We start from the raw sequence: 22,499 nt of genomic DNA, 5'->3' as shown, positions 1-22,499 counted from the left end.
ATCTGACTGTGTTAATTGTTGATAATAATACCAAAATATTAAGTCATATAACAAATAACTTATGTTTGTAACAATGTGTCACTCCACTACGTATCTTTACAAAAGTGAAGCAAAAAAGTATTGTTGTTTTTCGCATATTTTCTCTGTGTTTCTATAAAGCCCAATAAATAAGATTTACCGACATAAACGGAAAACATTGGCTTCTGTCGACATATAATCTAGAACATCAATCGTTTTTTTCTATTAATCCATTTTTAATCAATAAGACAAAACCAACAAAAGATGGCCGATACTTATCACATGTTACCAATCAAAGTATGACAATAATTCTGAATGATGTCATTCAATTGTTTCACCAATCCATGAAATGAGTAATTCCAACAACTGACCATTAATATTTCATATGAGTCCTCCTAAAACCCGTTTGTGCCTCAGTCAAGAAAAATTTCTTGCATGATTCATTTTCAATGTATTTGAAGAAAAATCAATAGGTATCTTCTGCAACTGATGGAATTTGTGCATCTGCCAGGCAGACGACACACGGCAGACGACTTTCATGACGTCACGTGAAATATCCGATGTGTATTGAACATATTTGGTAAACGATGGGTCAAGGCTTGGACATCCCCAAAAGTGGACAACAGAAATTCTTTGTAAGTAGATTAGATAGTTTACACAATCAATGGCAGGTAATTTAGATCTCGATTTCGATTTTTCTTGACGCAAAATAAGTGAACCGTTATTATTTGATTTCGAGGTCTATCATATCGGATATATCTCTTAATCTGTGTGTATTATGTCAATTTTCTTTCAGTGAAACATGTAATAATTACGAATTGCGTATCAAATATTTTCTAAAATATAAAAAGGAAAAACAAACACAAAAGGCAAATTTGTTTTGGCTAAAAAATATGAATTTTATAAATAAAGTTACTGTTTGAATGACAACATGGACAAGGGAGGAAAAAGCCAACACATATTCAAAATACAAAGTCAAATTCGTGTCCTATGTTTTATATATTTACAAATATTGGATTAATTATTAGTAAGATCTCAGCTTCCATTGAGGGCAACGAGACAACTATCTCACCATTTTATTTATCAACGAAAAAAGAGAATAGTAAAAAAGAAAAAAGGTAAAACGTGTGGTAAAGTTCTATATTGGTGGTTCTGATCTTTGATTAATTCTATTTGATTTCATGACAATTGTTTTTTACTTGGATGAATTAAAAGCTTGACCTATTCTAGAGTGTTGTAGAAGACTGCATGTTTTCCTTTAAAAATCATCTGATCATTTTCATTGTTTGGGTTTTTGTATCAATAATAAATGCCCTGTTTCACTTAAAAGTATTCTCAAAATTTATATATAGAGCAACTTTTATTCTGTTGCTGAGAAATATTCGTTATTTGAATGAAGACGGTTGCAAACAGTTAATTTGCTTCTCTTGCCTTTTCACACACATGCCTTAGTTTTAATTTAAAGACATCAAGTGATATAATATATTTTGTGTAATATTTCCCGCATTTAACAGGCACCTTTTACAGCGGTATAGTGCAAATCCATCCGCTTTTTTTTCAGGTTGATAAATTTTTCGTAACCTCCTTACACAAATGATTATTGACATACTCTCGATCATGAGGATCACTGGTTTATAATAATATATTCATTCCTGGACGCCCTTTTACAACTGTTTCGGGTGTATAATTACTCAGTCATGCATGAAATTTGCCTTTGGTAAAGAGAGTGCAATACTCTCTGCACGTTACACATTGTATTGTTTGCTAGTCATGAAAATGGCTGAGTTGTTTATCACATTACGGTAATCAAACAATCGAGTTTGTGAAAAATCTTGAAATGATAGTCATCTAAAAAAGAAGATGTGCATCGTTTGCATCGTAAATCTCATCCTGGACGTATATTGGGTTTAACGTGCTTAACCATGTTTCAAGAATTTCCAGAGCCTAGCTCAATACTGTAGTGAGCATTATACCACTGTCCCAGGTTAGTGGGAGGGTTGGGATCCCGCTAACATATTTAACCCCGCCACATTATTTATTTATGTGGCTGTCCTAAGTCAGGAGCCTGTAATTCAGTGGTTGTTATTTGTTTATGTGTTACATATTTGTTTTTCGTTCATTTTCTTTTTCATTAAAAAAGGCCGTTAGTTTTCTTGTTTGAATTTGTTTGCATTGTCTTATCGGGCCATTTATAGCTGACTATGCGGTATTGGTTGTGCTCATTGTTGAAGGCCGTACGGTGACCTATAGATGTTTATAAAATGTCTGTGTCATTTTGGTCTTTTGTGGATAGTTGTCTCATTGGCAATCATACCTCATCTTCTTTTTTATAATGACATGCCCCGAGATTTCATATTCATCTTTTTATATAACATGTGCATTTGCATAGATATATAACGATTGAATCTGAGCAGACACAACAAGGACCAACATCTTTAAAGACAATTGTAGATTTGATAAAATAAAAGATTATTACATACATTAGGACAGTTGTATTTGAAATTAAATTTTCTAATGATTAGAATCATTATAGAACTGAACCAACATATTCCTTTTATCTGGGGACAGAACATCTTCAGCAGAGGGACTGTTAAAATATGCAAAAAACCAAGAGTTTTAGTGATAATAAGATACCTTCACAATCGACTATTCAGGACAGCCATTATAATATACCTCTCTTTTCACATGGACTTGTCTTCGGTTATTCAGGAATTTGATACAAAAAGAATTTTCGTTTAATAATGGTTGATTTATTCTGAATAATTGATGATTGGAGGGAAATAAATGTACAACAGAAGTACAATAAAACGGAAATTATTATATAATGGTAATGTAAGCGTATATAGAATTGTTGAATACATGCAGTTCGAAATTAAGATATTGGAGAAATATTATTCAGTGGTCTTAAAAATTTTGAAAATGCATCATTTTCATTATTAATGAACGCTCATTTATTTCAACATTGATTGTAGTCTCCTGGTTTGGTAACACCAAGTATAAATTGCGTACACCATGTATAAAAAACCTAGATATTGACAATCCCCCTTTCTGTTCCCTGCCTAACAAAAAAAATGGCCAACAACCGGTCAAATCAGAATATATGAAAAATCTAAATCCTGTGGCAATGCACATCTCCATTACTAGTATTGTGTATGAACATCCTACGTAACAAAATATGAAAGTTGTACCTCCAAAACCAGAGGCGGATATTAGTGTGGAAAGGGGGGGGGGTCAAACCCCCCTTTTGTTTGAAAACAAATGTTGATTATATAGGGAATCACTGAAGCATGACTGATGCGGGCCCTGGATCCGAAACTAAACACTGTAGGAGGAGATAGACGGACGGACGGCAAACACGCAGACGAATGGACAGACGGACAGAATGGTGTAAACTAATATGCTCCTCGAAATATTGTTACGTGCATGGGCATACACATCAAAGTAGAAAGCTTTTTATTCAAACCTCTATTTAATGATGCCCATAAAGGTTATAACAGGAAAACCCACTAGAAGCATTTTCGATTATTATTTTGAAAACTTTAAAAGACATGGAAACTTTTTAACAGTTACAAGACGATTATCAAATTTAAGTGAACTTGACAGAACTGATTAAATAACCCTTTTTAGACAAATTGTTCTTAAAATGCTGAATTTAACTCTTTTTTTTTTTTTTTGCAAGACTGTAACTGTTGGAGAGGGTCTTACGATGGTAAAACTGTTCAAAATAAGTCAAAACGGACAAAGGGTCCATCGAACCAATAAAACAGTTATTCCACTTTATAGTACCTATAAAACGTAGACAGAAAGGATTAAATCAAAAGTGAATAAGAACTATACTAAATGATCTTAAGTAATTCAGCTTAGCCGAACCGCTTACAAGAGTTATTGCCTTTCCAAGATGGATTTTAAATTATCTTCTCTAATTTTAAATCATCTACTCTAATCAGACAATGGTATAAACTTTAAACATTACATTAAAACTGATTATAGGTACAACACCTACAAAAAAGCTTCTAATACGATCTACAAATCAGCAAAATTAACTGACAATAGAGGGAAAAAATATTAAAATTAATTTTTTTTTACCAGATCAGGCTCTTGTGAGCCTCTTGTTAGAGAATTTCGAGATTAAGTGAACTTCATTGACTATAATAATTGTTAAACCATTGTCAGCCTTTTCATTTACCCTGGATTCTTTTTCTTCAAAGCTTTCCAAAATCTGTCGATCTGGGCTCATGGTTTCTTTTTTCCAGATTCAACGCTTATCCATTGTATCTATATATCATATTCACTTTGCCAGGGCCACATGCATTTTGAAATAATATTGATTGATGCTTACATTATACAATTGTAATTAGTATCGTGTTGTAAATTATTGTAAAACGTACTGTATGACCTGTACTATTCGTTTTCCTAGAAAATGAATCACGCAAAAGATATTATGTAAACAAGGAGCCTTTCCTTCAAAGTTGTAAACCTATCCCTGATCTGTGAAATTGGTACTTAACTTTCATTAATTACTGAGTAAAATCTGAAAATCTCCCCAATCACATGACTAATTAATTCATTAAATGCACTATTTGATACTTCAGTTTGAAGATTAAAAAGTATCAGGGGGGGAATTGTAAAAAAAAAACCGACACGTTCATAATATATTTTTTTATTGTCTATATATCTGAATGGGTTCTGATCTCTTTCGGTATGAATCGATTTTGATAGTGATTTCTGTGTAAGATTATTTTTTGGTAGTTTTGTTTTAACGTATCTATAAGCTTCATTCACACAGTTTCTCGTAAATTTCTAGAGTTGACATGAACATCATGAACTATTTGACACTGGACGTTAACGATCATCCCTGTTTTAAATAATATCGTTGTTTTAATTCTCTAAAAGTTTTAAGTTTGTGTTCTAGTCGTCGGTATTATAAAATTGATACTATTAAAGAAGAAATCGCTTTATATTTAATTCTATGATAATTTGACCAGAGATTTCACTGTCCAACTTCAAGTAAATGCAATAAGAGATACATTTCTTTTTGAAACCCTTTCAGTGTCCACAGTTTTCTCATTTTCTATTATTTCATCATTGTTTTCCGTTTTTCTTTTGTCCCCATAATTTCTCTAGCTATTCTGTAAACCCCATCTAGAGCCTCATATGGATGAAGAGGGTTCAAAAGAAAGTCGTGCAAAATGAAGTTGTTGTGTACGTAGGAAGTCAAACCTCCACAAACTAACCAAAAACCGTAGATTTATAAATGTCTTTTTTTTCATTTCCCGGTACATACATGCTAAAGCATGGTACTAATCCTTTTTTCTTCCTGAAGTTTCTCAAATGAGTTATGGCCTCGTCAATTCTGCCAATTACGTACCTAAAGTGAGAAATTACCACTTATAGAAGACACAGTTCGTGTCCACAGTTATTATTAAATTAACGAAGCGAAGGCGAGTATTACAGTAGTTAGTCTCATTGAAGTTTTTGGTCGATTGGGAAAGCAGACAGAATGTCTTACACACGCGATTATTATGGTCATAGATTAAATTTAAATGATGAGAGACACGGAACCATCAAGAGTTAGATAAAACAACCTATTATTATTTAATATTTGTTTGATACTGAATACAATGGGGAATGACAATTTTGGAATAGATTCACAGTGCAAATGAACTGGTTCTTTACACACGAATGTAGTCCCTGCAGGAATTAACCATATTTTTAAAACCATGTTGTAGCAAGATCATGATAAATATGTGTACTGAATATAATCCCGTCTCCTATACTAGTAATTGTTTTTAGAATGGCATTAATTTTTAATACCATTTTATGTATTCATGTAAAATGTTATGACTTGTAATATTAATGGCGAGACGTAAATGAATTATTTTTATTGTGTTGTACTGAAAATATTTTATTCTTGGATATGTGATTTTTTTTATTTGTTATTAAAATATAGATTTTAGTAACTGCGATAATTTCTTCTGTCTTTAAAGGGTTTTTTTCGTTGCTTTATGTCGATGCGATGAAGCACGCGTAGCCTCACTATGCGGTATGGGCTTTGCTCATGGTTGAAGGCCGTACGGTGACCTATAGTTGTTACTTATTTCTGTGTCACTTGGTCTCTTGTTTAGAGTTGTCTCATTGGCAATCATTCCCCATCTTCTTTTTATATATCAATTTTCCACTGATTTTTATAGTTTTCTTATGTTATGCTGTAAGATTACTCTCAAAGAAAAAGGGGGTTGGGCCCTCTTGAAAATATAATTAATCAAAGTACTGAAGTACTGAACATCGGATGACCGCAGGTTCTTGTGGATGGTCAAAAGCACATGTCACAGAAACAGATCACATCTCTATACCTGAAACTTGGGTTAATTTACAGAGATATTTTTTTCGGATACATGTTCGTGCTTGGATGATGAATAAATGACAGGAAATTCAACCTCACCGTAATAACTATTATATTGTAGTGCAAGAAATCAGTATACCTTGGACTATTATACTTGTATAATAATAGTCGTAGAGAATACACTGGTTTGTTGTTATATATATTATTAATATTACGATTGCATGTTTGTACCAATTATCAGGTTGTCTGCATGTTGATATCGTAAAATATCAGCTGCGAGACATAATATTAAGCTTTTTGTCGAGTAAGCGCAGCGAACGAGATCAAAAAGCCTTCATATTATTTCGAGCAGCTGATATTTTACAATATTAATATGCCGATAACCTGATAATCGATTTATCGGGCTGCATTTACGTCTTTTGGAAGTATTGTCTTAGTTTCATCAGCAACCGGAAGTTGACTTGATAAGTTCGGGGCAAACTTATCAACGTCGGTTCAAACATTATGACGTCGCTGATATGTCCGGGTCAAAGTTATTAAGGCCAGGTCAACGTATTTGACGTCACAAAGCCGTGATATGGAGTTTTATTAAGAGCTGAGCAGATTGATATAGACAGTTGGACGACCGATAAATGTCATTTTCATCTATTTGTATATATGATAATTCTATTCTACTATTATTATAGTGCAGTGCAAGTGCATGGTGGACACTCTTCTGTAAAAAAATCAAAGTCTAATAGGCTGTAAAAGTAATTGCTGCCATGTTAATGTTTTGGGACACTTTTATTTTTCGTCTACATATATAAGAATTAAACCTGACAGGACATGGTTGTCTAGTGAAAAGCAAGAAGGTTTTGACTTTATATCAATTAAAGACTTAAGCAGGAAATCATTTTTAATATGTTTTATATTTCACAAGGAGACAACAAGTTTACCAGGCTAAAGTTGGGGGTAATTATGGATTATCCCCTGGTAGTGTTTGTAACTGGGCAATAATTACTTTTATTTATTTAATTTTAACAATTTTCATAATTAATTTAAATTAACCATTCAGTTAAAACATTTCACCTTTCGAGACGCTAATGTTGAAAAATGGGACAGAAATAAAATAACTTACAAGACATAAACATGTAAAAAATAAATATATATTTCAGCTTACTAAAAATATTTTCATAGTGTTACTTTGACATCATTTCTTAAAACTAAGTCCCACACATAATTGTTCATTTGATATGGGTCATCCTCATGCGGTACGAGAAGTTTTCATGTCGCTAAATAGTCTTCTTGTCGCTTAATTTATTCTTCTTGTCGTTCTTGACGCTTCTTGTCGCTAAAAGTTCTTCTTGACGTTATTAGTGAGACCGCTATTTTTAGATTACAGGTGGTCATTTACACTACACGTATAACCTGTGTAGTGATTTTTATTTTACGATAAATTTATGAATGAACGATAATTTTATGAATGAACAAGAGCACCTGACCTCTTTCTGAAACACCAATTAAACATATAAAATCGTATTTATTAAGATATAATTCAGTCAAATTTTCACCACTAAATCAACAACTGAAATGATTCCATATTTTGTTGAAACATCGTACAACCGGAGAACAGAAATCGCAGGTATGAAAATGCACTTTTTTCACTGGTGTTGAAAACCCAAAACTAATTTGACTAGAATTTATGAATGACGGAAATTTAAGCGATAACAATACATCGGAGTGACCTCAAGGTCATCCTCTGTAAAAAACGACGTATCCGTCTTCAGGTGCAGGAATTACTGTTAGCATCACAGATGATCGCTCATCTTTCAGTTTATTGCATACCTTTTTTTGTTTGGATTGTGCAAATCTTTTGTTTATATAACAATTCGTTTTTCTTAGCTTCTTATTTCCCCCTTTATATCATATATATTGTGTACTGTTTTTTTTTACATGGTACTCTCCTCTTATATTGTGATGATATTTTACACTTTTGATATAAGACTTTTAGTTGTTGCTTTAGGAATATTTACATAAACTCTTTTTCGAAATGAAAAAAAATAAATAGCCTTGACCATCAAATAATAATTTTCATAGCATTGAATTCAATTTCTAAATTTACAAAAACGAAACAATTGTCAAGATAAAATAATAATAGCATTGATTTAGATATTTGTAAAACAATAAAACATTTAGTCATAGGATAAACCCGTCTAGATTCTCCTTGATTCCATATCATCCCTTGACATGCACTAATGTAAGTCAGGATATAATGATGATACATTAATATTACATTAATTCATGTTATTAATTATTTCTGATGTAAAATCATTGTCGAATTTCAAAGTCAATGTGACTTTCAACCCAGATAGGATTGTCAATCTTATAACTATTCACTAGGGACCCAATGACGTGGGTGTTTGCACCTAAGACATGTTAAATAATATGTTGTTCAAAAACACTTAAAAATTCAAAAATGCCGTTTTAGAAAACTAGTATATAAGCTTTCTGTATTATGTTTTCAGAAGCGTGCCTCGTTGTGACTGGTTTAAACCATCTTAAATAAAGGAAATTCAAATATAATGACATTACGTTATTTTTTTAGGGGGGGGGGGGGGGGGGGCGGGGTGTTGAGCATTGAAATTACACAGAGTACTTTAAATTCTGAGCATTGTCTCAAAATACATTTTCTAGCTGCAAAACGACAAAATAATTCGGCAGATACGGAATCACATCACTGACCGGTCAAAGTTCAAACAATGTATTTGACCATAAGAAACAAACAGCACATGATATATCTTTAGACTCCGTTTACACTTGGACATTTATGAACAGTGGACTATCTTTTCCATGTTTTGGTTTGTATTTTGTTCTGTGTTATTTTCGTTCAATAATTGTCATGATTATCCTTTTATCAACGTTTTCTAATTTCCTGGATATTTCCTCTTTTCTATTTTTCAATTATCGATTGTTCATTTGTCGTTTTCTGCTTTTCTGCTTTAAGTTTGCTTGGCAAAGTTTCATTTTATATAATTACCGACAAAATGTCAGTAAAAAGTATATACTATATTTACTTGTAATCCCTTGATGTCGGTTCTTAGACTTTACCTTATAAATATTCAGTCCTGGGATTTTATGTTACTATTCAATCAATACGATGCTATATTTGATGTGATACTGTTTGTATATATTACAATTAATTTTTAGTCTTTTGAGTATCATATTTTACATGAATATGAAATTATACAAAAGACGATGGACATAATGGGCCTTCTTTGGATTGTTTGGTCCCAGGATTGTATTTTACAAGTATTTTTAGTCTTTTGAGTACCATATTTTATATGGACATAAAATGATACAGTAGACGAGGGCCATTCTTAACCTTGATATGTTTAACCCCGCCACATTATTTATGTATGAGCCTGTCCCAAGTCAGGCGCCTGTAATTCAGTGGTTGTCGTTTGTTTATGTGTTACATATTTGTTTTTCGTTATTTTTTTTTATATAAATAAGGCCGTTAGTTTTCTCGTTTGAATTGTTTTACATTGTCTTATCGGTGCCTTTTATAGCCGACTATGCAGTATTGGTTGTGCTCATTGTTGAAGGCCGTGCGGTGTTGTTGTTATTTATAGTTATACTTAAATGGTACCATAATAGCATTATTTGTCCCCAAATCCATGTGTTTTATTTTGTACTATTCCAATTTTAGATAAGAAGTTCAAATTTAATTGAAATCTTTTAGACTATTAAATAACGCAGTCTGTAAATCATTTAATTAAGTACTATAAACTAATGTTCGATGAATCCGTCTTATTTGGTAATTCAATGAGTCTTAAAAGTTGAAATAGATGGATGAGTGACGAACACAAACAGTAATGTGAGTCCCGACGTCTTGAGTTACTCGTGCTCTACCTTACATTGCGCAGTAATTTGAGTCCCGACATCTTGAGTCACTCGTGCTCTGTACCTTCCATTGCGCAGTAATGTGAGTTCCGACATCTTGAGTCACACGTGCTCTACCTTCCATTGCGCAGTAATGTAAGTCCTGACATCTTGAGCCACTCGTGCTCTACCTTCCATTGCGCAGTAATGTGAGTTCCGACATCTTGAGTCACTCGTGCTCTGTACCTTCCATTGCGCAGTAATGTGAGTTCCGACATCTTGAGTCACACGTGCTCTACCTTCCATTGCGCAGTAATGTAAGTCCTGACATCTTGAGCCACTCGTGCTCTGTACCTTCCATTGCGCAGTAATGTAAGTCCTGACATCTTGAGCCACTCGTGCTCTACCTTCCATTGCGCAGTAATGTAAGTCCTGACATCTTGAGTCACACGTGCTCTACCTTCCATTGCGCAGTAATGTAAGTCCCGACATCTTGAGCCACTCGTGCTCTGTACCTTCCATTGCGCAGTAATGTAAGTCCTGACATCTTGAGCCACTCGTGCTCTACCTTCCATTGCGCAGTAATGTGAGTTCCGACATCTTGAGTCACACGTGCTCTACCTTCCATTGCGCAGTAATGTAAGTCCTGACATCTTGAGCCACTCGTGCTCTGTACCTTCCATTGCGCAGTAATGTAAGTCCTGACATCTTGAGTCACTCGTGCTCTACCTTCCATTGCGCAGTAATGTGAGTTCCGACATCTTGAGTCACACGTGCTCTACCTTCCATTGCGCAGTAATGTAAGTCCTGACATCTTGAGTCACTCGTGCTCTGTACCTTCCATTGCGCAGTAATGTAAGTCCTGACATCTTGAGTCACTCGTGCTCTGTACCTTCCATTGCGCAGTAATGTAAGTCCTGACATCTTGAGCCACTCGTGCTCTACCTTCCATTGCGCAGTAATGTAAGTCCTGACATCTTGAGCCACTCGTGCTCTGTACCTTCCATTGCGCAGTAATGTAAGTCCTGACATCTTGAGCCACTCGTGCTCTACCTTCCATTGCGCAGTAATGTAAGTCCTGACATCTTGAGTCACTCGTGCTCTGTACCTTCCATTGCGCAGTAATGTAAGTCCTGACATCTTGAGCCACACGTGCTCTACCTTCCATTGCGCAGTAATGTAAGTCCTGACATCTTGAGCCACTCGTGCTCTGTACCTTCCATTGCGCAGTAATGTAAGTCCCGACATCTTGAGCCACACGTGCTCTACCTTCCATTGCGCAGTAATGTGAGTCCCGACGTCTTGAGTCACTCGTGCTCTACTTTCCATTGCGCAGTAATGTGAGTCCCGACATCTTGAGTCACTCGTGCTCTGTACCTTCCATTGCGCAGTAATGTAAGTCCCGACATCTTGAGTCACTCGTGCTCTACTTTCCATTGCGCAGTAATTTGAGTCCCGACATCTTGAGTCACTCGTGCTCTACCTTCCATTGCGCAGTAATGTGAGTCCCGACATCTTGAGTCACTCGTGCTCTGTACCTTCCATTGCGCAGTAATGTGAGTCCCGACATCTTGAGTCACTCGTGCTCTACTTTCCATTGCGCAGTAATTTGAGTCCCGACATCTTGAGTCACTCGTGCTCTACCTTCCATTGCGCAGTAATGTAAGTCCCGACATCTTGAGTCACTCGTGCTCTACTTTCCATTGCGCAGTAATGTGAGTCCCGACATCTTGAGTCACTCGTGCTCTACTTTCCATTGCGCAGTAATGTAAGTCCTGACATCTTGAGCCACTCGTGCTCTACCTTCCATTGCGCAGTAATGTGAGTTCCGACATCTTGAGTCACTCGTGCTCTACCTTCCATTGCGCAGTAATGTAAGTTCCGACATCTTGAGTCACTCGTGCTCTACCTTCCATTGCGCAGTAATGTGAGTCCCGACATCTTGAGTCACTCGTGCTCTACTTTCCATTGCGCAGTAATGTAAGTCCTGACATCTTGAGCCACTCGTGCTCTGTACCTTCCATTGCGCAGTAATGTGAGTTCCGACATCTTGAGTCACTCGTGCTCTACCTTCCATTGCGCAGTAATGTAAGTCCTGACATCTTGAGCCACTCGTGCTCTACCTTCCATTGCGCAGTAATGTAAGTCCTGACATCTTGAGCCACTCGTGCTCTGTACCTTCCAATTGCGATTTACTTCCACATTAAAACATTCGTTACAACTATAACGTATGTTCTATACTCGGTTCCGCTCTTCCATCTAACGGAACAGATAGCGCATTCACCCTAGGCTTGCCAATTGCTTTCATTAAAAGAATGAAGCAACGAAAGCAATGATTCATGCAGAAAACAATGATCTCATTCAATATACCAATACAAATTACACATTTAATTCTACAAAATTGATATATGTATATACTTAATTTCGATTCGGTTTATTTAGATTAGTATATGACCATTCTGCTCAATTGAGACATTGTTATTGATTACACTATAGAATGCTAAGTGGCGAGTCAATCACTCTCCAACATACAGACTGTCCCTATCCGCCAATCCTTCAATGTATTTAATATTTCTCTCAAAAAGTCAGAAAGGTATCGGAACTCTTATATACTAATTGATCCAATATGTCGAAGATATCACCCGAAAGATTTTAATTGAAATGAGAAATAGTGCTTGAAAGAAGTAAATATAATATACTAGACGAATTATAAAATTGAGTAATTGTGAAATCTTTACACAATTTTAGCAGATCTTATCCCATGCATGAGATGGAGAGTTGTCTCATTGGCACTCATACCAAATATTCATATACCTATTTATCATATATATGAGAGTATGCGGATAGGGTTTACAGAGAAAAGAAAAATGGACAAAAATTGCAGAAAAATGGACCAAAAAGTAAAAATTATAGTCCAAAAGATAAAGCGTAGAGAATACTGGGCAAACATATAAAGAATATAGAATAAGTACCTATAAAATCAAAGAAACAGAAATGAAGGAACCCAAACACAGACCCTCATGAAGTTACGCCTTGATGACATTGAGAACAATAAGGAACCCCCACACAGACCTTCATGAAGTTACGCCTTGGTGACATTGAGAAAAATAAGGAACCCCCACACACACCCTCGTGAAGTTATGCCTTGGTGACATTGAGAAAAATAAGGAACCCCCACACACACCCTCGTGAAGTTACGCCTTGGTGACATTGAGAAAAATAAGGAACCCCCACACACACCTTCATGAAGTTACGCCTTGGTGACATTGAGAAAAATGAAGGAACCCCCACACACACCTTCATGAAGTTACGCCTTGGTGACATTGAGAAAAATAAGGAACCCCCACCCAGACCCTCATCAAGTTATGCCTTGGTGACATTGAGAAAAATAAGGACCCCCACCCAGACCCTCATGAAGTTTCGCCTTGGTGACATTGAGAAAAATAAGGAACCCCCACCCAGACCCTCATGAAGTTACGCCTTGGTGACATTGAGAAAAATAAGGAACCCCCACCCAGACCCTCATCAAGTTACGCCTTGGTGACATTGAGAAAAATAAGGAACCCCCACCCAGACCCTCATGAAGTTATGCCTTGGTGACATTAAGAAAAATAAGGAACCCCCACCCAGACCCTCATGAAGTTATGCCTTGGTGACATTGAGAAAAATAAGGAACCCCCACACAGACCCTCATGCAGTTATGTCTTGGTGACATTGAGAAAAATAAGGAACCCCCACCCAGACCCTCATGAAGTTATGCCTTGGTGACATTGAGAAAAAAAAGGAACCCCAACCCAGACCCTCATGAAGTTATGCCTTGGTGACATTGAGAAAAATAAGGAACCCCCAACCAGACCCTCATGAAGTTACGCCTTGGTGACATTGAGAAAAATAAGGACCCCCCACCCAGACCCTCATGAAGTTCTGCCTTGGTGACATTGAGAAAAATAAGTTACCCTCACCCAGACCCTCATGAAGTTATGCCTTGGTGACATCACAGGGGCTTGTTACAATTGCCGGGTTTACTATCCATACGAACCCCTAAAGTTTTTTTAGGGGTTCGTATGGATAGTAAACCCGGCAATTGTAACAAGCCCCTGTGGTGACATTGAGAAAAATAAGGAACCCTCACACAGACCCTCATGAATTTACGCCTTGGTGACATTGAGAACAATAAGGAACCCCCACCCAGACCCTCATGAATTTACGCCTTGGTGACATTGAGAAAAATAAGGAACCCCCAACAAGACCCTCATGAAGTTATGCCTTGGTGACATTGAGAAAAATAAGGAACCCCCAACAAGACCCTCATGAAGTTACGCCTTGGTGACATTGAGAACAATAAGGAACCCCCACACACACCCTCATGAAGTTACGCCTTGGTGACATTGAGAAAAATAAGGACCCCCACCCAGACCCTCATGAAGTTATGCCTTGGTGACATTGAGAAAAATAAGGACCCCCCACCCAGACCCTCATGAAGTTATGCCTTGGTGACATTGAGAAAAATAAGGACCCCCCAACAAGACCCTCATGAAGTTATGCCTTGGTGACATTGAGAAAAATAAGGACCCCCCACCCAGACCCTCATGAAGTTATGCCTTGGTGACATTGAGAAAAATAAAGACCACCCCAACAAGACCCTCATGAAGTTACGCCTTGGTGACATTGATAAAATAAGGAACCCCCACCCAGACCCTCATAAAGTTATGCCTTGGTGACATTGAGAAAAATAAGGAACCGTATACAAGACAATCAGCAACAGACTTCTATCAATCGATTGTTTACATAGGAGAGTTAAATATTCCAAACGTTTAATTTACCAATAGCCATTCCCTTTTTGGAGAAATTTTATTCCTGCGTAGAATGTCAAGATTTGTCTTGATTTGCAAATGAACAGTTTTCTATACTCACGGCGATTTGAAGCTTTAAATATTGTATAATGTTGTCTCTTGTCGATGACAGAACACTTATTAGGATATTTAGATGTCTTTAAAGTTTTGTATTTTTCATTATGCTTGGCGTTCTTTTTCTATGTAAACATTATTCGTTTTATTGAGTCGTTATATACACTATTTGTACAAATAATAAATTGGTCTGTTTTCTGTCTGGTTTTTCGGTTTATCGCTCTGGAAAGTTTCTCAATACATTTCAAAAGAAAAGATTCTTTTAACAAAATCAGATATATTGATTATCGTTCCAGTTTTATCTTTTGCTACTGATTAATGTAATAGCCTGTCTTTTGATCAATTTACACGTCTTCATTCCATAAATCTCATAAAATCTGATTATACAAAATTTTAAAATTTTTCTTTTCAAATATTGATAACTGTACTAATTCTGTCAATTTACTGACATCAAAATGACAAGATACGAGTTAACAGTGACAATTATAACAGCCAATTCGCAGAGCAACTATTCAATCCTATTGAGCAACTATTCAAACCTATTGAGCAACTAATTAAACCTATTGGTTTCCCCTGCCATGATAGAACTATTGGTTTCCCCAGCCATGATAGAACTTTAGTAGAACCAAAACCTTTTATTGCATTTTATTGGTAGAGTGCGTGCATTATACAGTATAGCAATCTTGACAATAGTTGTTATAAATTGCTAGTTCTTAGGTTTTTTTTGCCTGCTTTGCGTCGCAGTATAATATTATGTCGCAGTTTGCAATACAATTGTAGCTATTTCTATCCGGCGGCGACAGCGTTAACTATTTATACAACGCTTCAAATAGACCTTGTATACAGATACCTTATGTTTTGGAGTTTATGTCTATCATATGTCCAATATATCCTTGACCTCATTATCATGGTCCAGTGTCTTCTTGAAGAAAAACAAAAAGAGTTTTTGTTGGTAATCTGAATTTCTCACTTATTACGAGTTATATGACTTATATAGGTTCATTGGAACGTCTTTATATCCTTCATACAGGATTCACCTACTAATCTCGTCTTCATTTTATAGATCAAGTTAAAAGTTAGATGAGTATGTCCGTTTCTCCGATACTATAAGCAGTAGGTCAACTTAATTTGGTGTATGGAATGATTGCAAGGTGTACATGTCAGTCTGGCAGTTATCATATGACCTTGACTTCATGTCATGGTTCATTGTTTAGAGTAAAGTTTTTGTGTTTTGGTCTGTTTTTCAAGAACTGATAACAAAAAATGGTTATATTTGGTAATTCGGTTGATTGTACGGTGTAAATGTCTGTTTACTTGGTATCATCAGATCTAGTCCTATAATATAAGACTCTGAAGTTTCATATCATTTACAGTCAACGTTTTTTATCGATTTTTTTTTTTACTATCAATGTTGAACCTCAGATTCAACATTGATAGTAAAAAAAAATATCCGATTAAAACGTTGAATGTAAATGATATGAACCTTCAGAGTCTTATATTATAGGACTAGATCTGATCTTGACGTCATTTTCATGGTATATTTGTCAATGTAAACTTTTGTTTTTTGATCTGTGATGCAAATAGCATAGGTCAGCTTTATTTGATCTTATTTGGTGTATGGAATCAATGTAAGATGTACATGTCTATCAGGGGGCTCTCTCTTGTTCCTTTGTAATTCTACCAATTCGACATTTTTTTTTCTCAAAATGAATTGATTAGAGATCAAACATTGCTGGGTATTTTTGAACAAACCGATTATGTGTTCTGTTTATTCGGAATTTAGCCATTGTCTTATCCAAAGATGTTTTAAAATGACTAAATGAGGATATATTCATGTTAGGTAAGGCCTTACATGATTGATAACTTATCTGTCTAAAATTCTGTGGAACATGGTATGACATTTGAATGAAATTGTAATTACAAAACTGCACCCAATTTTTAAAATGTTCAGATGAATCAACCTATATTATTCATCAATGAAATATACTCAGCCTCATAAAGTGCTGAAGACTCAACTTTTTCAATTTCGAGGAACAAAAAGTTGGTCGTATCAAACCCCTCCATTTCGCAGAATTTTTTTAAAGCCTCTTTAAAAGTGGTACTTTGTGAAAAATTGATTTATAGGATCTGCCCTGGCCTTGCGGTCATAATACTTTCGAGTCAGTTTTTTGTACTCATACTCCAAAATCAACCAATCAAAATGCTGGATTTCATGTTTTGAGCATGATTTTTGTGTTCCGAGCACTGAGCAAAGTTTTATGACTTCAACCCCTGGTATCTCCCCAGGAAAAGATAACCTTAGCTGTATATGACAAAAAAGAATGTTTGGTCATCAATGCTCATCATCTTTTTACTCTATTTGGCCTTTTTTTTATTCGAGCGTCACTGATGAGTCTTTCAGTTTTGTAGACCAAACCCACGTCTGGCTCAATACACATTTTCAATCTTGGTATATCTATGATGAGTTCATTTACCACATTTACAATATGATTGTTGTCTACTGCAGATAGTTCAATACAACATTTTTTTACAGAACATTCTAGACAACTGAGACAATGACGCCTAGTTATTGTTTTAACATCTGATGGTTGTAAATGCTTTTTCTCTTGGCCTCGTTTTCAATGTCCAGGGGGAATAAACTGCATAGTTTGTAATCTATGGAAGTCAGTGGTTTTAATAATAAAGTTAAACTTTTCGGTTTCATTTTTTTTTTAATTTTGATATTTTCAATTTTTGATCCAAGAAAAAGAAACAACAAGATTAATGTAATTAGTGTTTATCCATCTAGAACAAGAGGAGTGATCGTTAATTAAAGTTTGACGTGTTGTATTTTCATTCATTGACAAGTTTAATATTTGGTTTGCGTGTAAAAAAAACGAGATTTAAAATCGATTTTATCTAATACCAAGAAATTTACATTTGGAAGAAAAGATTAGATTAAATAATATGTTTATTGATTCCTATAGCTAACTAGCTATGAAAATTTATTATACATGTCTTAAAATTAGAGCCGAATTTGTACAAAAGCACTCATAAATTTATAGAAAGAAATAAACTAAAATATGATAAGATTAAGGATGTACTTGGGTCAGGTTTACAAATTTTTGTCGGGTATTCGGAAACATATTTTGCCCTATAACACACATTGTCGTTTCATATCAGATTTTAATTTAAGCCATTTACTGTTGAGACAACTCTCCACATGAGATCAAAATGACACAGAAATTAACATTTATAGGTCACCGTACGGCCTTCAACAATGAGCAAAGCCCATGCCGCATAGTCAGCTATAAAAGGCTCCGAAATGACATTGTAAAACAATTCAAACGAGAAAAACTAACGGCCTTATTTATGTAAAAGATTTAACAAAAACAAATATATATGTAACACATATAAACAGACGACAACCACCGAATTTCAGGCTTCTGACAGGCACATGCATACAGGATGTGGCGTGGTTAAACATATTAGCGGGATCCTAACCCTCCCCTAACCTGGGACAGTGGTATAACAGTACAACATCAGAACGAATTTAAAAATCAGTTGAAAAAAGACTAAACTCATCAGATGAACAAAAATACAAATAAAAGTCCAGGTAGCCTTTTCCCGCCATTTGAAAATATCTCGAAAAGGAGCACCATGACCTATCAGTAATGATACGAATAGAAACATTTAAATTCTAGATTTTTATCTGAGTATAATGGTCGAATATATAAAATATTTCAAACAAAACTACTTTTCCCTCCCCCTCCAAAAAAAATACCATCCCCCAAAAAAGATATTTCTAAGTACCTGACTACCAATGATAAAACCACACTTTTGTGATTTTGTTTCTAACCCGCGTTTCTCATGGCGTAATGTCTCGGGTTCGGTCTCCGACTGAAAATAAAACTCCATAGACTTTAAGCATTATATTTGCTGTGTTACCATTCATTCCATTCCATAAAAAATAAGACTATCACCAATTCCATAAACCACGCGATGAGAAAAACAGGAAAGCATATGAAAAGAGATGAAAATGATTCGTTTCCGGGCTGTATCCTTCTCCTTTATAGCAGACACGAGGAGGTTAATTGCAGAACAGTGTATTTATTTCTCTGTATAATGCCCAACATCCGTTTCTTTGACAATATTTTGTGATGTAAAGTCGGTTAACGTTTGGATATAACGCAACATTATTGTTCCATGCTATATAAACCTATACCTCGGCTTGACTCCTTCTATATATTTATAACATTTTACAAGGGTGTTTGATCGTTGTTCAATAAAGGAAGTAGTATCGCGAAGAGTGCATCTAAGTAATAAAAAAGATAAGGAAGTATTGCTGCAAATCAAATTATCGAGGGGTTTAGATTTTTTACTTTTACTTTAGATTAGAATTCGCCAAACAAATCATAGAATACTTTCAACGCTAAATATACCACACAAACATTTGAATTTATGAAAGTGCTTTTAAAAATCAATTATCCAGCTATTTGTACGGATTAAAATTAATGACTGATTGATTGGTTCATAATTTGTCTGCATACTATTTGTTTTAAGAAATTAAAAAGCAGCTTAATTTGTTAATTTTACCCCTTTCGCTTTATTCCCTCAAAAGAAAGTGTCTCGCTCAAGTAATCTTTATCCTATTTTATCCCTTCATGTTAGTTTAAATTAGATTTTCAAATATGAATATGTTGAATTTCGAAGAAAACCTATATATAGGATCCATGCATGCTTTCTTGGTGATGAAGATAAATTGAGAAATATTTATCGATACATCTTCTTTCATTTTTATTTGATATTTGGTCAATAAAAAGGACAAACGCTATATACATATAGTAAAAAGATATAACGATTCAATATATTCCAGATTAAGAAAGTATTTTCCAGAAGTGATTTACATTAGATATTCTTTATTGTAGATATAGTAAGAAAAATACTTTCTGATGAAACTTCCGAACAGATAGGATCTGATTCCGATGATGCATTTACTTCGAAGTAAGCTTTTAGGTGAATCGTCTACTCGGAAGGTCGCAATGGAACGACAGAAACTAATTCGAAGGGTAGGCAAACGTGGGAAATGTAAAGGACAGTTTATGAATCCGTGTGGTGTAGCAGTCTCCAAAGCAGGTAATTATATATACAGCTGTTTATAGAACTCAAAATATACGGCAAAAAAAAACGTCTGAGAGACATTCTGAAAGTCGATGCAAAAAATATTTATAAAGTCAGGTATAATTGCCAATGCCGTAAACAGCGCTCAACGAGTACAAAATCTATATAAGTTTCAACTATAGGTCTCTGTACAGTCTCCAACAATTAGCAAACCACATTCGTACAGTAAATATCGAAGTGAAAACAATCGAAACAAAATTATTAATTGCTGCTTACTTAACGTTCAGTGGCAATAATTGCATGCACACTCCGATTAAATATTAGGTAGTTTCAGCATGAATATTAAACAATGATAGGTTAGATACAACAGGTAACCTACGGATTTTTGAAATAGTTGTTACAAGTGTTCTTTCCACTTCTGCAAGTCAGTAAAAACTTTCGGTCAAAAGAAGATGAATATGACCATATAGATATACCCCTATCGAGTCATTTTGGAAATAAAATGAATTCGAAATGATATCTTTTCTGCTTCACGTGCATTACTAAATAAAGTCTGTCAACCAAATAATTACGCAGGTTAAATTATATGATGAATGTATTATCCATTTCCCTCAAGAACGATAGACTGGAAGAATATCATAATTAATATGTTGGCCAATAGTAGTTTAATTATTTCTGGTCTTTATTCAAATGTTGCACTTTCAACAGTAATGTGATACTATTTGTTAACAAGAGACAAAATATATCAAAAGGACATTCAAGGTCAAAGTCGAAACTATTATGACAAATACATGGTTAAAAAGAGAGTGACAAACAACAATACATAAAACAAAACATAACCTGAAAAATAAAGACTGAGTAATATGATATCCCCATAAAAATATGGGATGATCTCAGGTGCTCCAGGAAGGGTAAGCCGATCCTGCTCCTAATGTTAATTTTTTGTTTGCAATAATTCTTGTCTTGTTTTCATTTTTACAGGTGACATCATAATTGCGGATACAGAAAATCACAGAATACAAATTTTTACAACGGAAGGTGTCTTTAAATCAAAGTTTGGATGCAAAGGATGCAAACCCGATCAAATTCATTACCCGGTCAGTGTTGTAATGACGAAAGACGACCACGTTGCAATAACCGATAGTGTAAACGCATGCGTAAAAATATTTTCATTGGATGGTCAGCTTGTACAGTTATTAGGCTCAAGTGACGTGCTAGAAATTCCATACGGTTTATGCTTAACGCATGACGATCATTTCATTGTGACGGATATATGCAAACATTCACTTGTCATATTTGACAAGGAGGGGAATATGTGCAGGACGTTCGGACAATACGGCAGCGAACCACGTGACTTTGATCATCCATATTTTGTTGCTGTTGATACAGACAAACAGATTTATGTATCCGATTCTGGAAATAGCAGCATTAAACTTTTCACTTTTGAGGGAAAACTTCTTAGGTGTTACTCACAAACAGACTTTAAACTAAATAGTGAAGTATTTTTTACGTTAAATGGGATATGCATAGACGGCGAGGGAAATGTTCTTGTGACTTGCAATTCTGGAATTTATATTCTACTTAAGAATGGACGACTGTGGGAAGTTTTGACATCTGATGAAGGGTTGAGTTGCCCAAAATGCATTACAGTCAGCTCATGTGGTAAAATCATTGTAACTCAAAATAATGGGGAGAAAATAAACGAATTTTGTATCTTCCGTTATAATCCGGAAAATTTCCGGTCATTGAATTCTGCTCAATTCTATGCAATCAATATATAGCTATTTGCAATAAATCATTTATAAATTATCTCCTTGATTACAAGATGCTTGATATTTCCAGTTGTAGCATTTTGAATGTTAAAGAGGCAATACAATCTCAGGGATTTAGAAAAGGTTCGATACGAATTCTAACAGGATAGCATAATTTTATTTAGATAGAAGAAGATGTGGAATGAGTGTTAATGAGACAACTCTCCATCCAAGTCACAATTTGTAAAAGAAAAACCCCATTAGCCAATAGGTCAGAGTACTGTCTTCAACACGGAGTCTTCGCTTACACCATAGAATAATAAGCTATAAAGGGCCCCCAAAATGATAAGTGTGAAACCATTCAAACGGGAAAAACTAACGATCTAATCTATCTTAAAAAAACAGAGGAACACGTATTGATGAACAACATCAACAAACGCCAACTACTGACCATCAGGTTTCTGACTTAGGACAGGTTCCAGCAACAACAAAAAAACACATTAGCGCGGGTATATACTT

General features: G+C 35.2%; 1 protein-coding gene across 1 annotated transcript; it reads left to right on the top strand.

Moving 5' to 3' along the window:
* The first annotated feature begins 224 nt into the window (after positions 1-224).
* On the top strand, positions 225-22,038 carry LOC134705601 (tripartite motif-containing protein 2-like). Its single transcript, XM_063564322.1, has 3 exons — positions 225-653; positions 20,037-20,244; positions 21,211-22,038. The coding sequence occupies exons 2-3, from the start codon at positions 20,094-20,096 to the stop codon at positions 22,008-22,010; spliced, it is 951 nt and encodes a 316-aa protein (XP_063420392.1). The 5' UTR covers positions 225-653; positions 20,037-20,093; the 3' UTR covers positions 22,011-22,038.
* The last annotated feature ends 461 nt before the right edge of the window (positions 22,039-22,499 follow it).

Source organism: Mytilus trossulus, chromosome 2 (genome assembly GCF_036588685.1).
Source record: "Mytilus trossulus isolate FHL-02 chromosome 2, PNRI_Mtr1.1.1.hap1, whole genome shotgun sequence".
Classification (NCBI taxonomy): domain Eukaryota; kingdom Metazoa; phylum Mollusca; class Bivalvia; order Mytilida; family Mytilidae; genus Mytilus; species Mytilus trossulus.
The sequence above is the reverse complement of the archived record's forward strand: the minus strand, read 5'-3'. Positions and strand labels throughout refer to the sequence as shown.